This window comes from Artemia franciscana, chromosome 20 (assembly GCF_032884065.1).
Source record: "Artemia franciscana chromosome 20, ASM3288406v1, whole genome shotgun sequence".
NCBI classification, from domain to species: Eukaryota; Metazoa; Arthropoda; class Branchiopoda; order Anostraca; family Artemiidae; genus Artemia; species Artemia franciscana.
This window is the reverse complement of record NC_088882.1, coordinates 15,512,078-15,532,678: the sequence shown is the minus strand read 5'-3', so window position 1 is coordinate 15,532,678 and position 20,601 is coordinate 15,512,078. Positions and strand designations below refer to the sequence as shown.

The following is a 20,601-nucleotide window of genomic DNA, read 5'->3' as shown; positions in this document are numbered from 1 at the left end:
AAGCTTTGTAAGCTACTATTAAAGCGGTCAATTAACATCAAATATAACGAAAAGGAAACAAAAATATATAAGACTTTCATACAAAATGACTAAGAGTGATAGCACGAAGCTCATATAAACATGTAAATCCCTTACCCTGGAGAAAATCCTTTACTTACGACATTTCTGACAAAAAAAAAGCACTACTTTAGTGGAAAAGTGATAATTTTTTTTATCAAAATACACATAAAATTGGGAAATGCTTCGTTTTATGTCATAAATTTACAAAACGTCTCCCTTTTTGCCCTTTCATGTCCCTTATTTTTTTTAATGTTTCACTATTTTGCCCTAGTATGTCATTGTGTCCCGGCACATGGGAATGAGTCTTTTTGACATTAAATTTGTCCAGTTGGCAATCCTATTAGCCCCTTTTATGAAGTTCAAAAATATGCTAATGCATCAGTAGTTTCAGCTTCCTGTACGCATTTGGTCATTTTGATCTACTCAGTGATGTGTAATATGAGCTGAATTTGCCTATAAACTTTCAGTTTTGCTAAGTAACGCTTTTATGCTCTTAATATAGGTCTTAAAATATGCACTTAGTATGAATTAATATGCTATCAGTTTCTGTTGGATTCCTTTATTTTGTGTGCGTTTCTACGGTAGCAACGACATACCTTTTTGACAGGAAGATAAAAGCTCTTATTCAATTTTGGCTATTCTAAATTTAGCTTATAATTCGTAACCCACGTGCTAGAAAAAATTAGCTATCATTAGAAAAAGACAAAACAAAAGCTTATCGTTGCATGCATACACGTACGCATCCATTCATTAAAGTGAAGATGTCAACTTCGAGGGTTGGAAGGCAAGATCGTATCCAAGGGAGGAGGGTCCCGTATTTAAAACCCCTTCCTCGGAAATTTGGTTCAACCCGTAAAAACATAACATGCATGTAAACAAATTTTGATGCGTTATTAAAGTTTTTTGGACCCCACCTCCCTAGAACAAAATCCTGGATAAGACCTTGTTGGAAGGTCTTTGCCAAAATACCTGTGCGTCTTAGTTTGAATACTCACTTTATATATTCCTAGTTTTTCTTTTTTTCGTCGTTATCTCTAATCATTAGATAAAAAGCTAGAGAGCTTCTTTTCGAAAGGTTCAAGATAGTAGAGAATATAAAGTTATATTCAAAAGAAGATCAAGCATAAAATCTTCGTATAAGTATATATATATATATATATATATATATATATATATATATATATATATATATATCATGAAAAGAGAAATCACCAATGCTACAGCACAAACACAAAAAAAAAAAAAAAAAAAAAAAAAAAAAAAAAAAAAAAAAAAAAAAAAAAAAAAAAAAAAAAAGAGACAGAAGGAGAAAAGGAAGACTGTTTTCCTAAATTAGTGATTAATATAGACCAGCACTGGAATGAGGCCTAACCCTACTCATCCATACAATCACATAGGTCAAACAGCATAGCCACACACAATCAACCATAAAGAATAATCCATGGACAGGCAGTCATGTCGTCAATAAGTATAAGTCGTCATTTACCGAACAATAGAAAAAATAATATAGACAAATAATTCAGAGGCAACACCCAACATAAGGGCTCATCAGGAGAATATACTGGCCTATATAGGGTTTCGCCACTCTAAATTCTCTACCCAGCACAGTGTTGTGGCTACCACAGAATATCCATGGCATCCCCGCGTCAGGTATCACCCCCAAAATACATGCCTATGAAAAAAAAAAACAGCAAATGTAAAACAACCAAGTAAAACCAAAACAAGCTTATCTTGTTAATATATCCCTCCCTTTAGGTGAATGTCCGAAATACTTTTTTTTCTCCTTGGATTTAGTCAGCGTTGCCAGTCAACTTTTTCCATTTAACGCAAGGTTCGATGATGATAGGTTAGGTAAAAACAGATTAGGCTTGGTGAGGTTAGATTAGCTTAGGCTTTTAACCTATTTCTGATATTTAGAACCAAATTTAATCTAACCTAATTTAACATAAACTAACATAATCCAACCTAGCTTTTACTTTTACCATCATAGCTTGCACAAGACTGAAAAAGCTGACTCGCAAAGCTAATTGAATCCATATAGAGAAAAAGGAATTTCGGACATTCACCGGTGAATGTCGACATTAACCAGAATTCGGACATTTATTGAATTGAATTGATTTTATTTATAACCCGTTATAATATACATGAAAAACGGAGTATAATGTGAATAAAAGAAAAGAGGAAAAAGGAAATGACCTAAAAAACTTCACAAAAAACTTTGCAACACTTCACCTTACTTAAAAACAATTAAAACATACAAAAGCGAAACATTCATTGAATCAAAATAGCGCTCCATGGGTGCCGACCAATTCTAATATTATAAGCTTCTATGCTTTTTCTGATAGAAGCATTCGGGTCTATGATGCCGTATCTTTCAATGACCATGGTGGAAGGGCAAGTAGGTATTTGGCATACCGGAAATAGATTCGCCGAAGTTCCTTCGTCTCGGTTATCGTAAACGTACGCCAAAAAGGTGCAAGGTATAGGAAATTCGGGAGTGCAGAAGCATTGTAAAGTTTCGCTAGCAGTTTGCGGTTGAGTCGAAGTTTGTTTGCTACCAAGCTTTCGTATGCAGTTGCTGTTCGATGTTGGAAATGAAGGATCAAGAGCCTTCTAGTTGCTTTAAGAGTGTCAACAATAGGAAGCCCTAAATATTTCATTTGTGATTTTGGGGAAACTGGCGCGCCGTCGAGATTAATAGTAAATCCTGCTCAAGTTTCAACCCAGTTGAACAGAACCACGTGCGATTTTTCTCTATTGAATGTAAGGTTAATCTTAGCATATTCTTTACTTAAAATAGCAAAATTTCTTTCGAACGACTGTACTGTTCGACTGGGGTTAAAAATATCATCCGCATAAGCGATTAGTGACACATCAATCCCTTTTAAAATACACGAAGGAACTGCGCTGGATTGGGCGTTCAGGATACAGTTATTAAAGGCAACTGGAGAGGTAAGGGCACCCTGTCTGACGCCTCGACGGACTGGAATAACGAAACGTGTTATGGTCCCATCAGGTAGCTTGATTACAACAGCAAGATGGTTATACATATCGTACAAAGCACGAATAACAGACGTGTCAACTCCCCGTTTATATAGCTCAAGGAGAATCTGTATGTGAATCAGAGAGTCGAAAGCATGGCTTACATCATGACTCCCTAGGACGAGCGAATCACCAGACTTATCAGCATCTATAAGTATTGACGACAGTGCAGTAAGCGCGTGGGCACACCCTAGGCCTTTTTGGAAGCCAAACTGATATGGCGGCATGTAGCATTTATCTGTAAGTTCTAGCATTACGAGTGTTTCAAAATCTTGCAGAAAGTAGTAGCAACTGTAATAGGGCGATATGAAGAACACTCATTCAGGGATTTATTTTTGGAACAGGAGTAAGACGACCAGAAGAGAATGAGGTTGGAACTATTCCAGTTGTGAACACCATTTGAAACATGAGATCAAGGTGACAAAGTAGTAGGGGACTTCCAAGAAGAATGTGTTTAGCACAAATATTATATGTACCCCTCGAAAAAGGTTTCTTAATTTTTTGCGCAGAATTCATAATATCAGACAATGAAACAATAAACGTGGATACAGTCTTTTTTGACAGTATCCGATTGAGATCACATTTAAGAGGATATTCTACTTTGGAATCAGGTTCTGAAAATTCTTTCAAAAAATGTTGTTGCCAGGCCTCAGCAGAGATATGAGCTGACGGAGCGTTTCTTTCACTCTGGTTGCGGGTCAAACTTTTCCACAGAAGCGTCGGATTACTCATTATCTTTTCTGAAAAATAGCGGCTCTATGTTTTTGCAGTTCTTTGGAAAAATGGCGCTTTGTGGAAATCCGTATTTGGTTCACTATGCCGTTCTTGGGTCTCCCGCATTCTATCCATATGCCGAGCCAAAATTTGACCTTCTGGCAGGTTTCAACAAGGGATGGGTTCCCGGACCAGCCCTTAACTTGTGACCCAGCACGGACTCTGGATCGAGGGACAGAGTGCAATTCCGCTTGTAGTAGCGCATGCGAAATAAGTGACGAGTACATATTTAGTTTTAGACGAATTTCAGACGTGGGAATAGGTACTGATGTTTGGAGCAAGTCAAAAGGTATTTTTATCTTCAAAAGTAGATTATCAAGCCAGTACTGATACTGAGTCAAACCGGTTTTACTCCATTCAATGATTGTTCTCCATTTTAAAGGTCGATTTGCGCGCATTCGATAAAATGGTGCACTGATTCGGAACGATAGCGGTAAATGGTCAGAAACAAAAAAAAATCACGTAGCACATCTACTGTTAATGAGCGACTAAAAATACTACTAGATACAAGGACATGATCAAGGTTAGGAACTGATCCGGTAGGGTGAATATACGTAAAGTCATCCGCTTTCGGTACAAGAGCACTTTCATTTGGAATCAGACTAAGCAGAAGAGCTGAACGCGAGCTTTCACTTTTGGATATATCACAATTAAAGTCCCCCAATAAAATCCAACGGAGATGAGAAGCACTAATTTTAGTTATACATTTCCCCAGTTCTTTGCAGGCTAGAGCAAACTTCATTTCGGAGCAATCGTCTCTGTATACATTTATTATAACAATCTCGCCAACTCTAACTGCTAAAAAATGGTCGGAACTAGCGAACAAATCGGAGTTGATATGCCCACTTATTAGCGTAGCAAGTCCATCCGAGGCGGCCCTCGTTTCTTAGGTTTTTTCACTGGTACAAAATGAACCATGTGTTTTATATATCATGAAAAGAGAAATCACCAATGCTACAGCACAAACACAAAAAAAAAAAAAAAAAAAAAAAAAAAAAAAAAAAAAAAAAAAAAAAAAAAAAAAAAAGGAGACAGAAGGAGAAAAGGAAGACTGTTTTCCTAAATTAGTGATTAATATAGACCAGCACTTGAATGAGGCCTTAACCCTACTCATCCATACAATCACATAGGTCAAACAGCATAGCCACACACAATCAACCATAAAGAATAATCCATGGACAGGCAGTCATGTCGTCAATAAGTATAAGTCGTCATTTACCGAACAATAGAAAAAATAATATAGACAAATAATTCAGAGGCAACACCCAACATAAGGGCTCATCAGGAGAATACACTGGCCTATATAGGGTTTCGCCACTCTAAATTCTCTACCCAGCACAGTGTTGTGGCTACCACAGAATATCCATGGCATCCCCGCGTCAGGTATCACCCCCAAAATACATGCCTATGAAAAAAAAAACAGCAAATGTAAAACAACCAAGTAAAACCAAAACAAGCTTATCTTGTTAATATATCCCTCCCTTTAGCAACAATAGGTAAACTAAATATTATAAATTTTACCAAATCACAAATATTAACACATTGCAAAAAATCTGAATGAACTAAACAATTATAGAATTCATCTTTACCATGTGGCTAATTTTTTAAAAAAATCCGCTCAATTAGAAACAATTCAAAATAAATGGCGCTGTGACAACATTTCTCGAACCTCCGAAATTAGTTAAAAATTTCTTTAAGTATTTCTAGATAATTCTTTTGATATTTATTTAAAAGTTCGTTATAATGAAAACTAAATTTTTTAAATTGCCCAGTTAATTTATTTGCAGAAAAACCTCTTGATATCAATTTTTGGCTTAAGATTTTACATCTATTTTTAAAATCAATATAATTACTACAAATCCTTGCATAACGAAGTAACTGTGAGAAAAACGCTGAATATGTGATATTTGAGTGTATATTACTTTCAGGGAATGGGAAACTAATCACTTCAAAATCAAAATCATTCGTTTTATTATACATTTTAAAACTTAATTTATTATTATCACAAATATTAATATTTAAATCTAAGAAATGATCTTCATGACCAGCGCCATGACTAGGCTCAAGAATAAGCTCTGATGGATATATATTTTTAGAAATATCAATGAAATCCTTACAATTTAAGACCAAAATATCATCTAAATATCTTTTATTATTTGACAAAGCATGTTTTAAATTAATTGGATTATTCTTATCCATCATATATTTATATTCTAGTTGACTTAAAAACAAGTCAGCTATAAATGGGCTGGCATTCCCCCCCATGGGAATTCCCATAATTTGCTTGTACAAATCACCCCCAAATCTTATATAAGTATTGTATAAAACAAATTCCAATAACTCAAAAATCATATCCAAGCTGTAACATCTCAAGTTAACTGTAGTATTAAAGCAGTTTGTCCATATGGCTTTTTTATTATAACTGTCTATTTTTAAGAACCTTTTACTAGATAAGAGGAAAGATTTCTTTATAACAGTTTTTAAATTATCAAACACTAAATTAAGTGATAAATTAGTATACATTGTCGCAAAATCGAAAGACTCAATTCTTTTAGCTGAAACCATTGTTAAAGAATCTATCACCTGCAGTGAATTATTAACACTCCAATATGGATTAAAATTCGAAAATTTTTAAATACCAGAACAATAGGTTTTAAGTTTATTTACAATTTCCTTTAAAATTAAAGAGAGGTCAGTAGCAGCAATGCGGGTTGGACATTTGGCTGCTCCAGCAATAAACCGTGGTTTAGGGGGATTCTTATGAAATTTTACAGTCCAATATAGGAAAGGGAACTTTTTATCATTGTCATTTATTTTAATATTAAAATTTTTAAAAAGTATTTCTTCAGTCTTTTCAATTAAATTCTCATCCTCTATATTTACCTTTTCATAAACATTAGTTGTGCATAACTCCCTTTTTAAGATATCACAATACAGCTTCTGACAAATTATGGCAAAATTATTATTAGCTTTATCCACTGGCACAATTACAAATTCATTCTTTAGATTAGCAATTGCTTGTTTAATCTTCGCATTATAAAATAATGATTTAGTGTTACTATTTTTTAAGTTAGAATATATTTTATTTCTTACTCTACTAATAATTAAATTCTTCCAACTTTGAAAACTCTCTTTATTTTTATTCTCTTTCTTACACCACTTATCAATAAATAAATCAAAATCATTTTCCAAGCCATCAAGAACACTCGATGGTTTCAGATGATGAGAAAGACGGAAATTAGCCCCTTTATTCATTATAATTTGAAGATCATCTTGCTTTATTATTGACAAGTCCCCTGTTATAACATGTTTGTAAGTAGGATTTACAAATGGGCCAAGTTGCTTACAATTACAAACCGGTTCCCAATTTATATCGCTATCTAGTTTTTTTAGTATTAAATTATAATTAAAAATAATTTGCCCAATAGTTTTTGAAAATTTATAAGTTAAAACTGGACTATCATTATAATTTAAATTACTAGGAAGGGCCTGTTTCACATGCCGCTGATTTAAAATTTCTGGTAAATTAATATCTTCAATCTGCTTACAAGTAAAATTAATAGGTAAATATAATCTGTTATCCTTATTACTAATCTTATCGAACTTTTTCTTTTTTGAAATAAATTTCGTTTTAGTTGGAATGCAAATTGTATCACATATTACTTTAAAATTATAATCAAGAGCTGTATTATTCTTAACAATCCAGAAAAGTTTGATTAAATTCCTCTTGGATAAATTATTTAGACACTTTATTACAGAAATCATACCCCTAGATTCAAGTAGCTGGCATAGATCTATAGAAAGCATATGTACATCTAATTCATTTTTTCTATTATTTTTCCTATGTCCTCTCGATCGTTTTTTACGTTTAGTAGGACAAGTAAAAGAAGGATGGTCCATAAAACCATCAATACATTTAACAACAACATGAGACATGTCACCATATTTTGCTACACGATCATTTAGCCCAAAAGGATAAGCTGTACCAAGAGTATGGATCCAGAAATCCTCCTGTTTACGTAGTCTATTATTCTTCTCTTCTTTATTTAAATTTTCTAATTCTAAATTTTCTAAAATTGTGACAGTTATATCTGATATGGAACATTTACCATTACTACAATGTTGAACTAGATAGTTATTAGTTTTTTCATTATTAACTGTTGTCTTGTGTCCAGAAAATCTTTTATATATATTATTAGTTGTTTCCCCCACATATTGTAGGCAGCATTTATTACATTCTAATAGGTAAATTACATTGGTTGTTCTACAATTAACATTACCACGTAACTTGCATGCAAAATTTTTATTATACAATGTACTTTTAACAGAAGTCCGTGGGACAAAATGATCTTGGCAAAGAAAACAACGACTTTTACACTTACTAACTTTCAAAAAATCGTTCCGAGTTCCGAGGCTAATATTTGTGTTTTGTTGCATAAAAAGTTATTGAAAATAAATCCAAAACAAACCAACATCCAAATCAAAATCCAACAATCATAGTCCAAAAAACATGCCAAGGTCAATAGGTCAATAAATACATAAACAAAAAGATGAAAGAACATGAAATTTGCATAAGTGCCATCTCACCAATAATTAACAATATCAGGTTAAAAACCTGGACCAGGGTAAAGGTCTGTCGGGGAGAAAACTAAAAAAAATTTCTCCACCAGCACTGGATCCAACCTGGAATAATATCATGAAAAGAGAAATCACCAATGCTACAGCACAAACAAAAAAAAAAAAAAAAAAAAAAAAAAAAAAAAAAAAAAAAAAAAAAAAAAAAAAAAAAAAAAAAAAAAGAGATATATATATATATATATATATATATATATATATATATATATATATATATATATATATATATATATATATATATATATATATATATATATATATACATATATATATATCATGAAAAGAGAAATCACCAATGCAACAACACAAACACACGAAAAAAAAAAAAAAAAAAAAAAGAGAGAGACAGAAGGAGAAAAGGAAGACAGTTTTCCTAAATTAGTGATTAATATAGACCAGCACTTGAATGAGGCCTTAACCCTACTCATCCATACAATCACATAGGTCAAACAGCATAGCCATACACAATCAACCATAAAGAATAATCCATGGACAGGCAGTCATGTCGTCAATAAGTATAAGTCGTCATTTACCAAACAATAAAAAAAATAATAAAGACAAATAATTCAGAGGCAACAACCCAACACAAGGGCTCATCAGGAGAATACACTGGCCTATATAGGGTTTCGCCACTCTAAATTCTCTACCCAGCCAAGTGTCAGTCAAGGCATGTGGGGGGAGGCAGTTCTTTGCTGAAATACCAGTGTTGATTTATTCATTTAATCGTTGTAAATTTCTCTCGTTTTGTCTACATTTAGTGTTGTTTTAGAAGCGTTTTATAAAAATATATGTAACTCCGTGTTAAAGTAAAGATACAGACCCATTCAAGAGGAAGGGTCGGACTTATTAGAAATTATCCATTTTTCCATTACTTTCGTCCATTCAAAATCTATAGAATCCTTAGTTTTGTTTGTATATTATTAAACATTTACAACCAAAAGAAAAAGTACCACCAAAAATGTTTTTTTCAGCATAGAAAGTCGATATTTTTCTTCATACGAAATGTGAAGACAACGATCACATTTAATTAAACAAAACAAACAAATTAAATAAAAACTATTTCTTATATTTTGTGCACTACATCTTGGAGAAGTGCCAACATCCTTGGAGAGATTTCAGACTAACAAACCTGAGCACTTTGTATATTTTCTTTTGGATTCTTAACATCTGAGAGAGCAGAAGACAGAGCCGTCTTTCCAGATGTGACCCCACCATATGTTAGCAATTATAAAGGAGATCTTTCTTTAGGCTTTTAATAGAAAGACAGGAAACGTAGATGATTGAACCAACCATTATAGACTTTGGTAAAATACATACATTCATATATATGTATATATATATATATATATATATATATATATATATATATATATATATATATATATATATATATATATATATATATATATATATATATATATATATATATATATTGGTGTTGTGCTGAAGACGGCCCTTCCAAAAAGGGCCGAAATATTCACTGATTTGAATTCCACTGTCTTGAGGAAAGTTTCCCTATTGTTTCTAAGTATTGTTTGTATGGTACAATTTTTCTTTCTTGAAATTGTCTTATACGATGTATATAATATAGCGCCGACCACTCGCAAAGTCAAGCTAGGTTAATCCTAATGAAGCATACTTAAGTATGATAAAAATATAAGCTTTATAAACAAATTTGGCTTATATATTTGAACATTAGGGGGGAGGTTAAAGTAAAGCGGTTCTGCATGTCTAATGTATTAGGCACAATCATTCTGCATATTATGAAGTAAGAATTGCTTTCTGATTTCAAATTGCCCAAATACTTTACCCCCACCCCCGGACCCTAATGTACAAATATATAGCCCAAATTATAAATTTCCCATCTATTTTGTCACTTGCTTTTGTCTTGTATCACGTTAAGCTGAAAGAAACAAACGAAGGAAACCGGTTTATAGTGCGTCAATGAATGAAAAACTTGAGTGGTCGGCGCTGTATCATACAAGTATCTTTTTTAGTCACCCTCTCCTGTAGAATCAAGGCTATTCTTGCTGAAAACTTAGTAAAATAAACGCAGCTATATATCTGATTTCTTTGAATATAGAACTTTCAACTGAACCCTTTCAATATCCTGTGATTGTTGTAATAAATAAATAAATAAACATGTAGTCTGCAAAGGATTCTTTCATGTCTGAATCTGAACCGATGACTATTACTCTTTATCCTTTGAAAATGAATAAACATTTTCCAGAGACCTTGGTTAGTCAAAGGAATATAATTGCCCTTGGATAACTTTCCTTAGTAACATTTCAAGATAATTGGGAGCCAACATCAAAAACAGGCGATATTAATTGATAACATGTCATTGAAACACAGATGCAATTCAGTGAATATGAGACAAAGTCGATTGAATTATGATGGAAGTGAAAGTAGAAAAATACAGAAAACTAGAAAGTCTAACCTCCTTTTCTAGAGAAAGGTAAGATTAAGAAACCCAAAGGGATGGAGATATTTGGGCAGTTCCAGTATGAGGAGTTTGGCAAACAAAATTGTCGTTTCCAGAGCCTTCTTTAGAAAATTTAAAAATTCTCAAGAATTGTTAGAACCCAAGTTGCGCATAGATTTTTGATTAAAACAGTGGACTAACTTTGAAGGGGTAAATGCAGAAGATGCAAAAATCGAAACGATCAGGGGTGTGTGCGGGGAAAGGGGAGGGGTTCACCCCCCTTACAAAATCTAATTTCCCAAATTTATGATCACTTATCATCCAAATTTTCATATAAAATGTGTTTCTTTACACACACATACACACATACCCAAAAAAGCCCCTGCAACGTACCTAGACAAAATAGTTAACTCAACCTCAACAAACTGTTAAATCAAGCAAGATAAACTACGATATCGTTCTTTGCTCTGTGACGCATAGTGAAGATGACATAGAGGAGGAGGCTAAAAATAGGGCTTAAAAACCCTCAGCGACAGGTTTCACCATAGTTTAGGCTAGCCCCCGCCCCCCCCCCCAAGAAATAGCAGCTTCCCGGCGGGTCTAGGAAGGGGATCTTTCTTTCTTTCTTTTATTCAATTGTTCCTGTAACTAAATTAAATAAAAAAAAACAAGTTTTTTTAACTGAAAGTAAGGAGCGACATTAAAACTTAAAACGAACAGAAATTACTTCGTATATGAAAGAGGCTGCTTCCTCATCAACGCCCCGCTCTTTACGCTAAAGTTTGACTCTGTCTATCAATTCTTCTTTTTAAAACAGTAAAAAACTTTAGCGTAAAGAGCGGGGCGTTGATGAGGAAGCAGCCTCTTTCATATACGAAGTAATATGATTTTGAGAAAAAAATGATTTTGAGAAAAAAAGAGCGAGGGAGGAAGCCTAGTTGCCCTCCGATGTTTTGGTTAATTAAAAAGGCAACTAGAACTTTTAATTTTTCACGAATATTTTTATTAGTAAGAGATTTACGTAACTTATAAATTAGCTTACGTAAAGAACTTTTGCATTCTCATATTTTTATTACATATATGAGGGGGTTCGCCCCCTTGTCAGATCCTCGCTCTTTACACTAAAGCTTAAATTTTGTCCCAATTCATTAAGAATGACCCCAGAATCACAAAAGCCGTAGAATAAATAGTTGAAATTACAAAAAATACTTTAACGTAAAGAGCGAGGTATTAGGAGGAGGTGAGCCACTCAAATGGGTAATAATTTCTGTTTGTTTTAAGTTTTAATGCTGTTCCTTACTTCCAGCTGAAAGTACTTTTCATATTTATTTTTTCATTGTGTTTTTAAATAATGCTAGTAAATCCTGCGCTCTCTTCATGGAGATTTTCATCCCCCATGACAAATTATCGATGGAAAGTTCCCCCAGCATATCCCCCTCTTCTCAACCCCTCCCCCAACCAAAAAAATCATCCTGAAAACGCCTGTACACTTCCCAATAACCATTACTATATGTAAGCATTGGTCAAAGTTTGTAACTTGTTGCCCCTCCCATGGGGACTGTGGGGGAGTAAGTCGTCCCTAAAGACATAGTTATAAGGTTTTTCGACTACGCTGAATAAAATGGCTATCTCAGAATTTTGATCCGTTGACTTTGGTAAAATTTTTAGCGTGGGAGGGGGCCTAGGTGCCCTCCAATTTTTTTGGTCACTTAAAAGGGCACTAGAACTTTTCATTTCCGTTAGAATGAGCCCTCTTGCAACATTCTAGGATAACTGGGTCGATACGCCTGGGAAAAAGAAAAAAAAACAAAAAAACAAATAAACACGCATCCGTGATCTGCCTTCTGGCAAAAAATACAAAATTCCACATTTTTGTAGATAGGAGCTTGAAACTTCTACAGTAGGGTTTTCTGATACCCTGAATCTGATGGTGTAATTTTCGTTAAGATTCTATCACTTTTAAGGGGCGTTTCTCCCTATTTTCTAAAATAAGGCAAATTTTCTCAGGTTCGTAATTTTTGATGGGTAAAGCTAAACCTGATGAAACTTATATATTTAAAATCAGCATTAAAATGCGATTCTTTTGATGTAACTATTGGTATCAAAATTCCATTTTTTAGAGTTTTGGTTACTATTGAGCCGGGTCGCTCCTTACTACAGTTCGTTACCACGAACTGTTTGATAAATAGCTCAAAATAATAGCGGTTTATAACCTTTGACAGCTTATTCTCCAAAAAAAATTGTAAAATCACCAAACTTCGTGCTAAAAGAATAACTATGTCCGAAATTTTACGTATATTACACTATACCACGTTTCAAGAGGACTAGAGATGACAAAATTTCCGTCTGCAATTGTAAGATCTTTTACGCAAAAAAGTCAACCACGCAAAAAAAAAAAAAAAAAAAAAAAAAAAATAGCCCTTGGGACATAGCAGGGTATAGTTGGTCTCTTCCCTCAAACTCTACCCTTGATTGTTTGCCCTAAAAGACTTAATCGAATCGATTATTTTCAAATTTACCATGATATTCGATAAGCTAAAAACACCATATTCAATGTTCTTTTCAAATATTCACCCAAATCTATTTCTGTTTTTGATCAATTTTAACTAACTGTCTAATGGATCCTATTTCCATAAATATTGTAAGAAACAATAGGATTTCCCAACAAATCTGAAATTCCAGAAACAAAGTACAGCTATCATCGTATTTCAGCAACACGTTTGAAGATATATTTGTCATATTTCTATAAGTGTCATCGTTAACCAATTAAATAAACAAACAAAAACTCAATGTCGCTCATTGCTTAAAACTCGTGTTGGGAATTTCATGGTTTTGAGCAACAAAATTACTTTGGGTAGTAGATAAGAGTTGAATAACAGAAGTTAAAAAAAGACTGACCCACCGGATGTCAATCACACCTACATATAGAAGGTAAGACCCTCCCTCCCATAAAACTCTTTCGAAGGATACTGATAAGACCAGTGTTAGGAGAGTCTTTAGTGCCCTTTCCACCAAAAATTTAGCCCTACATATGCATATTTTCCCTTTTCGAATCCCCCTGCCTACACCTCGACACTCCCTCTGACAATCCTTTAAAGTTTAGATGTAAGTGCACCCACAGTGTTTCATTCGTTGCTTTACTTTTTCTAGTACAATTAACAATTAGTAAATCGTTGATGCCTTGTAACAGTCTGACCACCTAGAACTGTTCGGGGAGACCATACCTCACTGAACTTCAAATAACAATGAAAAATACACGATACGCATAAAATTAATTCTCCCCCTTTAAATTTCACCTTGACTACCTTTTCGAAAATAAATACCAGGCTTCATAGTTATAAAGTTTGACATTCGTAGGCGAGATGATCCAATTTACTAACAAAATAAAAATAAACATACCGGATAATATAAAGCCGCATTCTGGGGAAACAGAAACGCCCCAGCGTTCCACATACTCAAGTCTATGCCTTCCATTTTAGATGGATATAACAAACACTTAAAACAACAATAACAATACGAAATAACAAATATCACAGTTCCAGAGAGTTCTCCAGCTGGATAGACACTAGAAGAGACTTGCTGGAATGGGTTTCCGAATTTTGGAAACAGGCTGAGATGATCCCAGCGCCTCTGGTTACTATAGAATAACACCAGATGTTTCTGTGGTCACTATATAGACATATAAAACAGTAGCTTTATGGTGGTTAACTAAGTCACACAGCTCATTCACATATGACTTGAGGCTAATTGCGGAAGTCTAATTACTTTGGTTAAAACTCAAATTTCAACAGTCAGACATAAACTTGCTTTCACGCTAATTTTAAGGCTATCAGTAGGTCTATGCGTTTGTTTAGTTAATTTTTATTGCAGGATCAACCCTTCTAGAAATTCTATTGGAGTGTCATTTTTCTTTTTATCACTAAACAGACAAAAAGATCATGGATTTTTGTGTCGTTTCTCCCACTTCGAAAGGGAAGGGAAGGGGATCAAAATTTTGAGATAGCCATTTTCTTCCGCATAGTCGAAAACCATAATAACTATGTCTTTGGGGATGACTTACCCCCCACAGTCCCTGTGGGAGGGGCTGCAAGTTACAAACTTTGACCAATGTTTACATACAGTGATGGTTACTGGGAAGTGTACCGACGTTATCAGGTTTTTTTTTTGGTTTGGGTGTGGGGTTCAGGGAGGGGGCTATATGGGAGGATCTTTCCTTGGAGGAATATTTCATGGGGGAAGAAAAATTCAATGAAAAGGGGGCAGGATTTTCTAGCATTACTATTGAAAAAAACAATGAAAATATAAACATAAAAAAGTTATTTTCAATTGAAAGTAAGGAGAAGCATTAAAACTTAAAACGAACAGAGATTATTACGCATATGAGGGGTTCTAAAAATACTTTAGCATAAAGAGCGAGGTATTTAGGAGGAGATAAATACTTCGCTTTTTATGCTAAAAATTTTTTAAGTAATTTCAACCATTTATTCTACGGCCTTTCTGATTCAGGGGTCATTCTTAAAGAATTGAGAGAAAACAAGATTTAGTGTGAAGAGCGAGGTATTAACGAGGGGACCAACCCCCTCATATATATAATCAAAAATATAAGAATATAAAAGTTTGTTACGTAAGTTAATTCTTGATACGTATATTTTTTACTAATAAAAACGTTCGTTAAAAAATTAAAAGATCTAGTTGCCTTTTTAAGTAACCGAAAAATTGGCGGGCAACTAGGCCTCCTTCCCCACCCCTTATTTCTCAAAATCGTCTGATCTAAACTAAGAGAAAGCCATTTAGCCAAAAAAAAAGAATTAATATGCAAATTTCATTTTAATAATTTATGTACGGAGAGCCAAAATCAGACATGCATTATTTTCTAAAATAAGGCAAATTTTTTCAGGCTCGTAACTTTTGATGACAAAGACTAAATTTGATGAAACTTATATATTTAAAATCAGCATAAAAATCCGATTCTTTTGATGTATATTTTAGCATCAAAATTCCGTTTTTTAGAGTTTCGTTTACTATTTAGCCGGGTTCGTTACCACGAACTGTTTGATTTCTTTTCGCCTGGCATGATCGTACCGAACTCGTGGACGTAGTATACAGGACGACACCTCATCCAAATGTGAATGGGCAGCATTGTTGCCTTTATAAATTACAAAAGAAACTGTGCAACATCAAAGTGTTGATTTTTGCCATTTTACGCCGTAAAACAACAATTTTTGCCCAAAATGCCGTTGACCAAGAATTATGAGACTGGTGCTCGTTTTCAAATAATCGAAAAGCTATATATGTTGCCACCCAAGTATAAGAGCTCATACTACCATATGGTGGCGCTTTCGTCCCCAAACCTACACTAAGCCCAAACAAACTAGACGGTTATCATGGATCATTCATACAGTAATGCTAAGAAGTTATACATAACTTAGTTGGACACTCGGCAACATATGATAAATATGCACTTTTCAGCATATATTAGAGGAAAGGTCGTTGTATTTTTAAGGTGGGGACTGGTGCCTGTAAAGGTCAATTATTCCCCTTGCCTCCATTTCTTTGGAGCGATATATTCTGATTAAGTGAGCAGTATGAATGCCAAAGGAAGACAGCTCCTCTTTTATTAGTGCAATGGTAATTTTTAAACGAAAACACAAATTTTTGAGAAACGATAAACTGAATCGTAACAATCGAAGGGCTGAGGCAGCAGCTCCCTTTTATCTAGGATTAACAGAAGTCGGAAGTAAAAAATTGATAAAATAGAAAGCTTTTAACAACTTTGTTCCAATGAAAGTGAAGGTGACCTTAAAACAGTTTAAAACATCTCCAGAATTCAGCAGCTCTCTTCCCAAAATTCGATTCGGATAAATGCACTTTTTGGTCTTATTTAACCATTAAATAACTAGAAAGTGTCTTTCTTCTATATAAATTATATTTTAGGGAGGGGATAGAGGTCAAATCAGTGAACATCCCTTCCCCCCAGAGTACACTCTGGAGTCACACCTAGTTATCAAGAAATTATCCCTACTAGCCCGTTCCGTAAAAATTGTGAACGAAATGACAATGAGAATAATAGAGGTAGCACTCTAAATTATGCTTAGGAGAAACTAACTAACTACGGTAAATTGACCGACAGAAAAATTTAGATGTGGCGTTCTCCCATGGGACAACGTCCAGAGAGATCGCAAAGATTAGTTCAAAAAGGTGAAAAAGACAAGTTGTGCTAATAAGCTCTAGCACCTTGACACTATGCTATAAAATTATCACTTACTTGCATAATTTTCTTTCTACCTGGGAAGAAATGATGGGAAACTTAATTCAAAATTTAATTGTTAACTTCATTCATTTAATTAACTTGCTTCAATTGCAATCCCTGTCTTGATGAGTTTGTAAGGCGGTAATGTCGCTTATCTTATTTTAGAGGGGGAGGGGGCGTAATACCTGATGCAAAATTTGCATATTAATTTTCTTTTTGGCTAAATGGCTTTCTCATAGTTTTAATCGAAAGATTTTGAGAAAAAAGGAGAGAGGGAGGAAGCCTAGCTGCCCTCTAATTTTTTGATTACATAAAAAGGCAACTAGAACTTTTAATTGTTTTACGAACATTTTCATTAGTAAAAAATACACGTAATTTACGAATTAACTTACGCAACGAACTTCTATGTTCGTATATTTTTATTGCGTATGTGAGGGAGTTAACCCCTCGTCGATACCTCGCTCTTTACATTAAAGCTTAAATTCTGTCCCAACTCCTTAAGAATGACCCTTGAATCACAAAGGCCGTAGAATAAATAGTTGAAATTAGTAAAAATACTTTCACGTCAAGAGCGAGGTATTACGAGGAGGTAAACCCCTCATATGCGCAATAATTTCTCCTCATTTTAAGTTTTAATGCTGCTCCTCACTTTCAGTAGAAAAAACTTCTCATATTTATTTTTTCCTTGTTTATTAAATAATGCAAATAATGCAAAAATTTGCATTATCCCATGAGAAGTTTTTCCATGGAAAGATCCTCCCGCGTACCCCCCCCCCACCTCAACTTTCCCTCCCAAACCAAAAAAAAAAACCCTGAAAACGTCCGTACACTTCCCAGTAACCATTACTACATGTAAACACAGGTCAAAGTTTGTAACTTGCAACCCCTCCCAGGGAGACTGCGGGGTAGTAAGTCGTCCCCAAAGACATAGTTATTAGGTTTTTTGACTATGATGAATAAAATGGCTATCTCAGAATTTTGATCCGGTGACTTTTGGGGAAAAATGAGCGTGGGAGGGGGCCTAGGTGCCCTCCAATTTTTTTTGGTCACTTAAAAAGGGCACTAGAACTTTTAATTTCCGTTAGAATGAGCCCTCCCGCGACATTCTAGGACGACTGGGTCGATACGATCCCACCTGAAAAACAACAACAAACAAACAAACAAATAAACACGCATCCGTAATTTGTCTTCTGGTAAAAAATGCGAAATTCCACATTTTTGTAGATAGGAGCTTGAAACTTCTAAAATAAGGTTCTCTGATACGCTGAATCTGATGGTGTGATTTTCGTTAAGATTGTATGACTTTTAGGGTGTGTTTTCCCCTATTTCCTAAAATGAGGCAAATTTTCTCAGGCTTTTGATAGGTCAGACTAATCTTGATGAAAGTTATATATTTGAAATCAGCATTAAAATGCGATTTTTTTATGTAGCTATTGGTATCAAAATTCCATTTTTTAGAGTTTTGGTTACTATTGAGCCGGGTCGCTCCTTACTACAGTTCGTTACCACGAACTGTTTGAAAATAATAGTCATAAATACAGGATGATCTTGTTGAATGAAAAGTTCCATAGCCGAACTCTCTTATTTGCCCGAATCAGGAAAATGCACGGGAATTAATTTTGGAGATTTCGGAACACAACATAAATTGTCGAAATTCCCCAAAAAGGGGAATTATATAACATTTCAACAAAAACTAAAATCAAACTAAACAACAAACCAAACTAATCAGACACATCTTATCGTCGAGTTCAAAACAAAAGGGGTGCCCAACAGTTTGTTTTTTACCGACAATGAGTTAGAAAGTAATAAATGTTTATTTTGAGCCTTCGTTCACAGGTTCCGTTTGCAAACACACATTTACTTCACAGATTTCGGGTTCAAAACCTAAATTCGTGATTACTTCACAGATTAGGGCATAAATGGATAAGTTGCAATCGTTACATATTTCTACCTTACTCGTTTTATAGGAACCTCAGCCATATTGAATTCCAGGTAGTGATTTTGTCTCGGTTAATTGGGATACAACCGACATCAACTGGACATAATTTAACCATACATAGCTCATCGACCGATACCATTTTAGCTTGGCACAAAAAGGACAGTCCAGGGCGGACGATTGAAAAAAAAAGAATATCCAGCTTCAAACATATTTCAAATCCATGTCAATAGAGTTCATTATATAAAAAGGCCGAAGTTGAAAAAAAATTACATGCTGTAATTATTTCCAAGTTGCTAGTTAATTATTGGCCAAGGACTTCGTCCCAAGAGACACTTCGAAATAGGTCTAGGAAAAGAATATTCGGTCGACTTGAACCTAAATGACCTAAAATAACCTGAAAGCTGAAGGTGCCGAAGTCTTATAAGGGGTAGGGCATATCAACTATGCATGGGAAAATATATCAATTCCCTAGCTAAAAGACTGCCCAACATACTTCGTATTATATAACAGAATGTAACCGTGTTATTCGGTGACGAACTATAATTTTATTTAATAAATGATTGGTTAATAATAAATAATAATAAACCATGATAATAAATAATTATTTAAGAAACATAATTTTATAGTTTGAACTAACTACAATTTAAAACTATGCACTATACTTCGTACTGTATAACAGAATATCACCGTGTTATTCGGCGACGAACTATGATTTGATTTAATAATATATAATTATAAACCGTAATAATATACAATTACTTAATAAATATAATTTTATAATGTAAACTAACTATAATTAAAGACTACCCAACATACTTCTTACTATATAACAAAATGTCACAGTATTATTCGGCAACGAACTATAATTTTACCGATACAAAATCTTTTACGTTTCAACCCTTGAAAAAACACTGATCCAGCGAATAACCATATTTTTAATTATGCCCTTTTATGACTTATCCAGGACAAACCAGGCTCTTACCTTGAAGCACCCCGGGCAGACTATATAATGCCAAATATCAACAAATACTGAGATATCCAATAATTTTTCCTTATTCTAGCTAGCTTTAGTATGGGTAATTTGTTGTTTCTAGAATATTATCCCTTAAAACTGATTGACATGACAAATATTATTTTAACAGTAAAAACATAACAATGTGAATTTCGCTCTGGGCACAATACCTTCAATCCTTACTGAATTTTTTTGGAAGAATAGGAAGATAAGTCTTCAAACTAAGATTATATAATTAGAAGCTGCGTTTATTACAGTGATTAACAATGGTTCTTAAACTTGGGTGTCATTGAGAGGTTGACGAAGATATGGTAGATGATAACGAGAGAAATTACCAGACGATAGTCTTAGTTACTTATCTTACCATAAGTCAAATATTAAGCTGTACGAAATATGCGGTTGTATCCCACTTTATAAGGCCAACATGTCAAGAAGTCAAGAAGGCCAAGATACATAAGACCAAG

At 34.1% G+C, this 20,601-nt stretch overlaps 1 protein-coding gene across 13 annotated transcripts in view; it reads right to left on the bottom strand.

Annotated features, from left to right (window-relative positions):
- Positions 1-20,601, bottom strand: part of LOC136039799 (RNA binding protein fox-1 homolog 3-like) — a 242,340-nt gene that overhangs the window by 96,036 nt on the left and 125,703 nt on the right. For 2 of the 13 annotated variants that reach the window (XM_065723684.1, XM_065723686.1), the window contains exon 1: positions 14,336-14,580. The exons of the other annotated variants lie outside the window; for them this stretch is intronic. In XM_065723684.1, coding sequence (XP_065579756.1) covers positions 14,336-14,410 — 75 coding nt within the window. In that variant the 5' untranslated portion in view covers positions 14,411-14,580. Of the gene's footprint in view, positions 1-14,335; positions 14,581-20,601 lie in introns of those variants that run through there. 13 annotated transcript variants of the gene reach the window in all.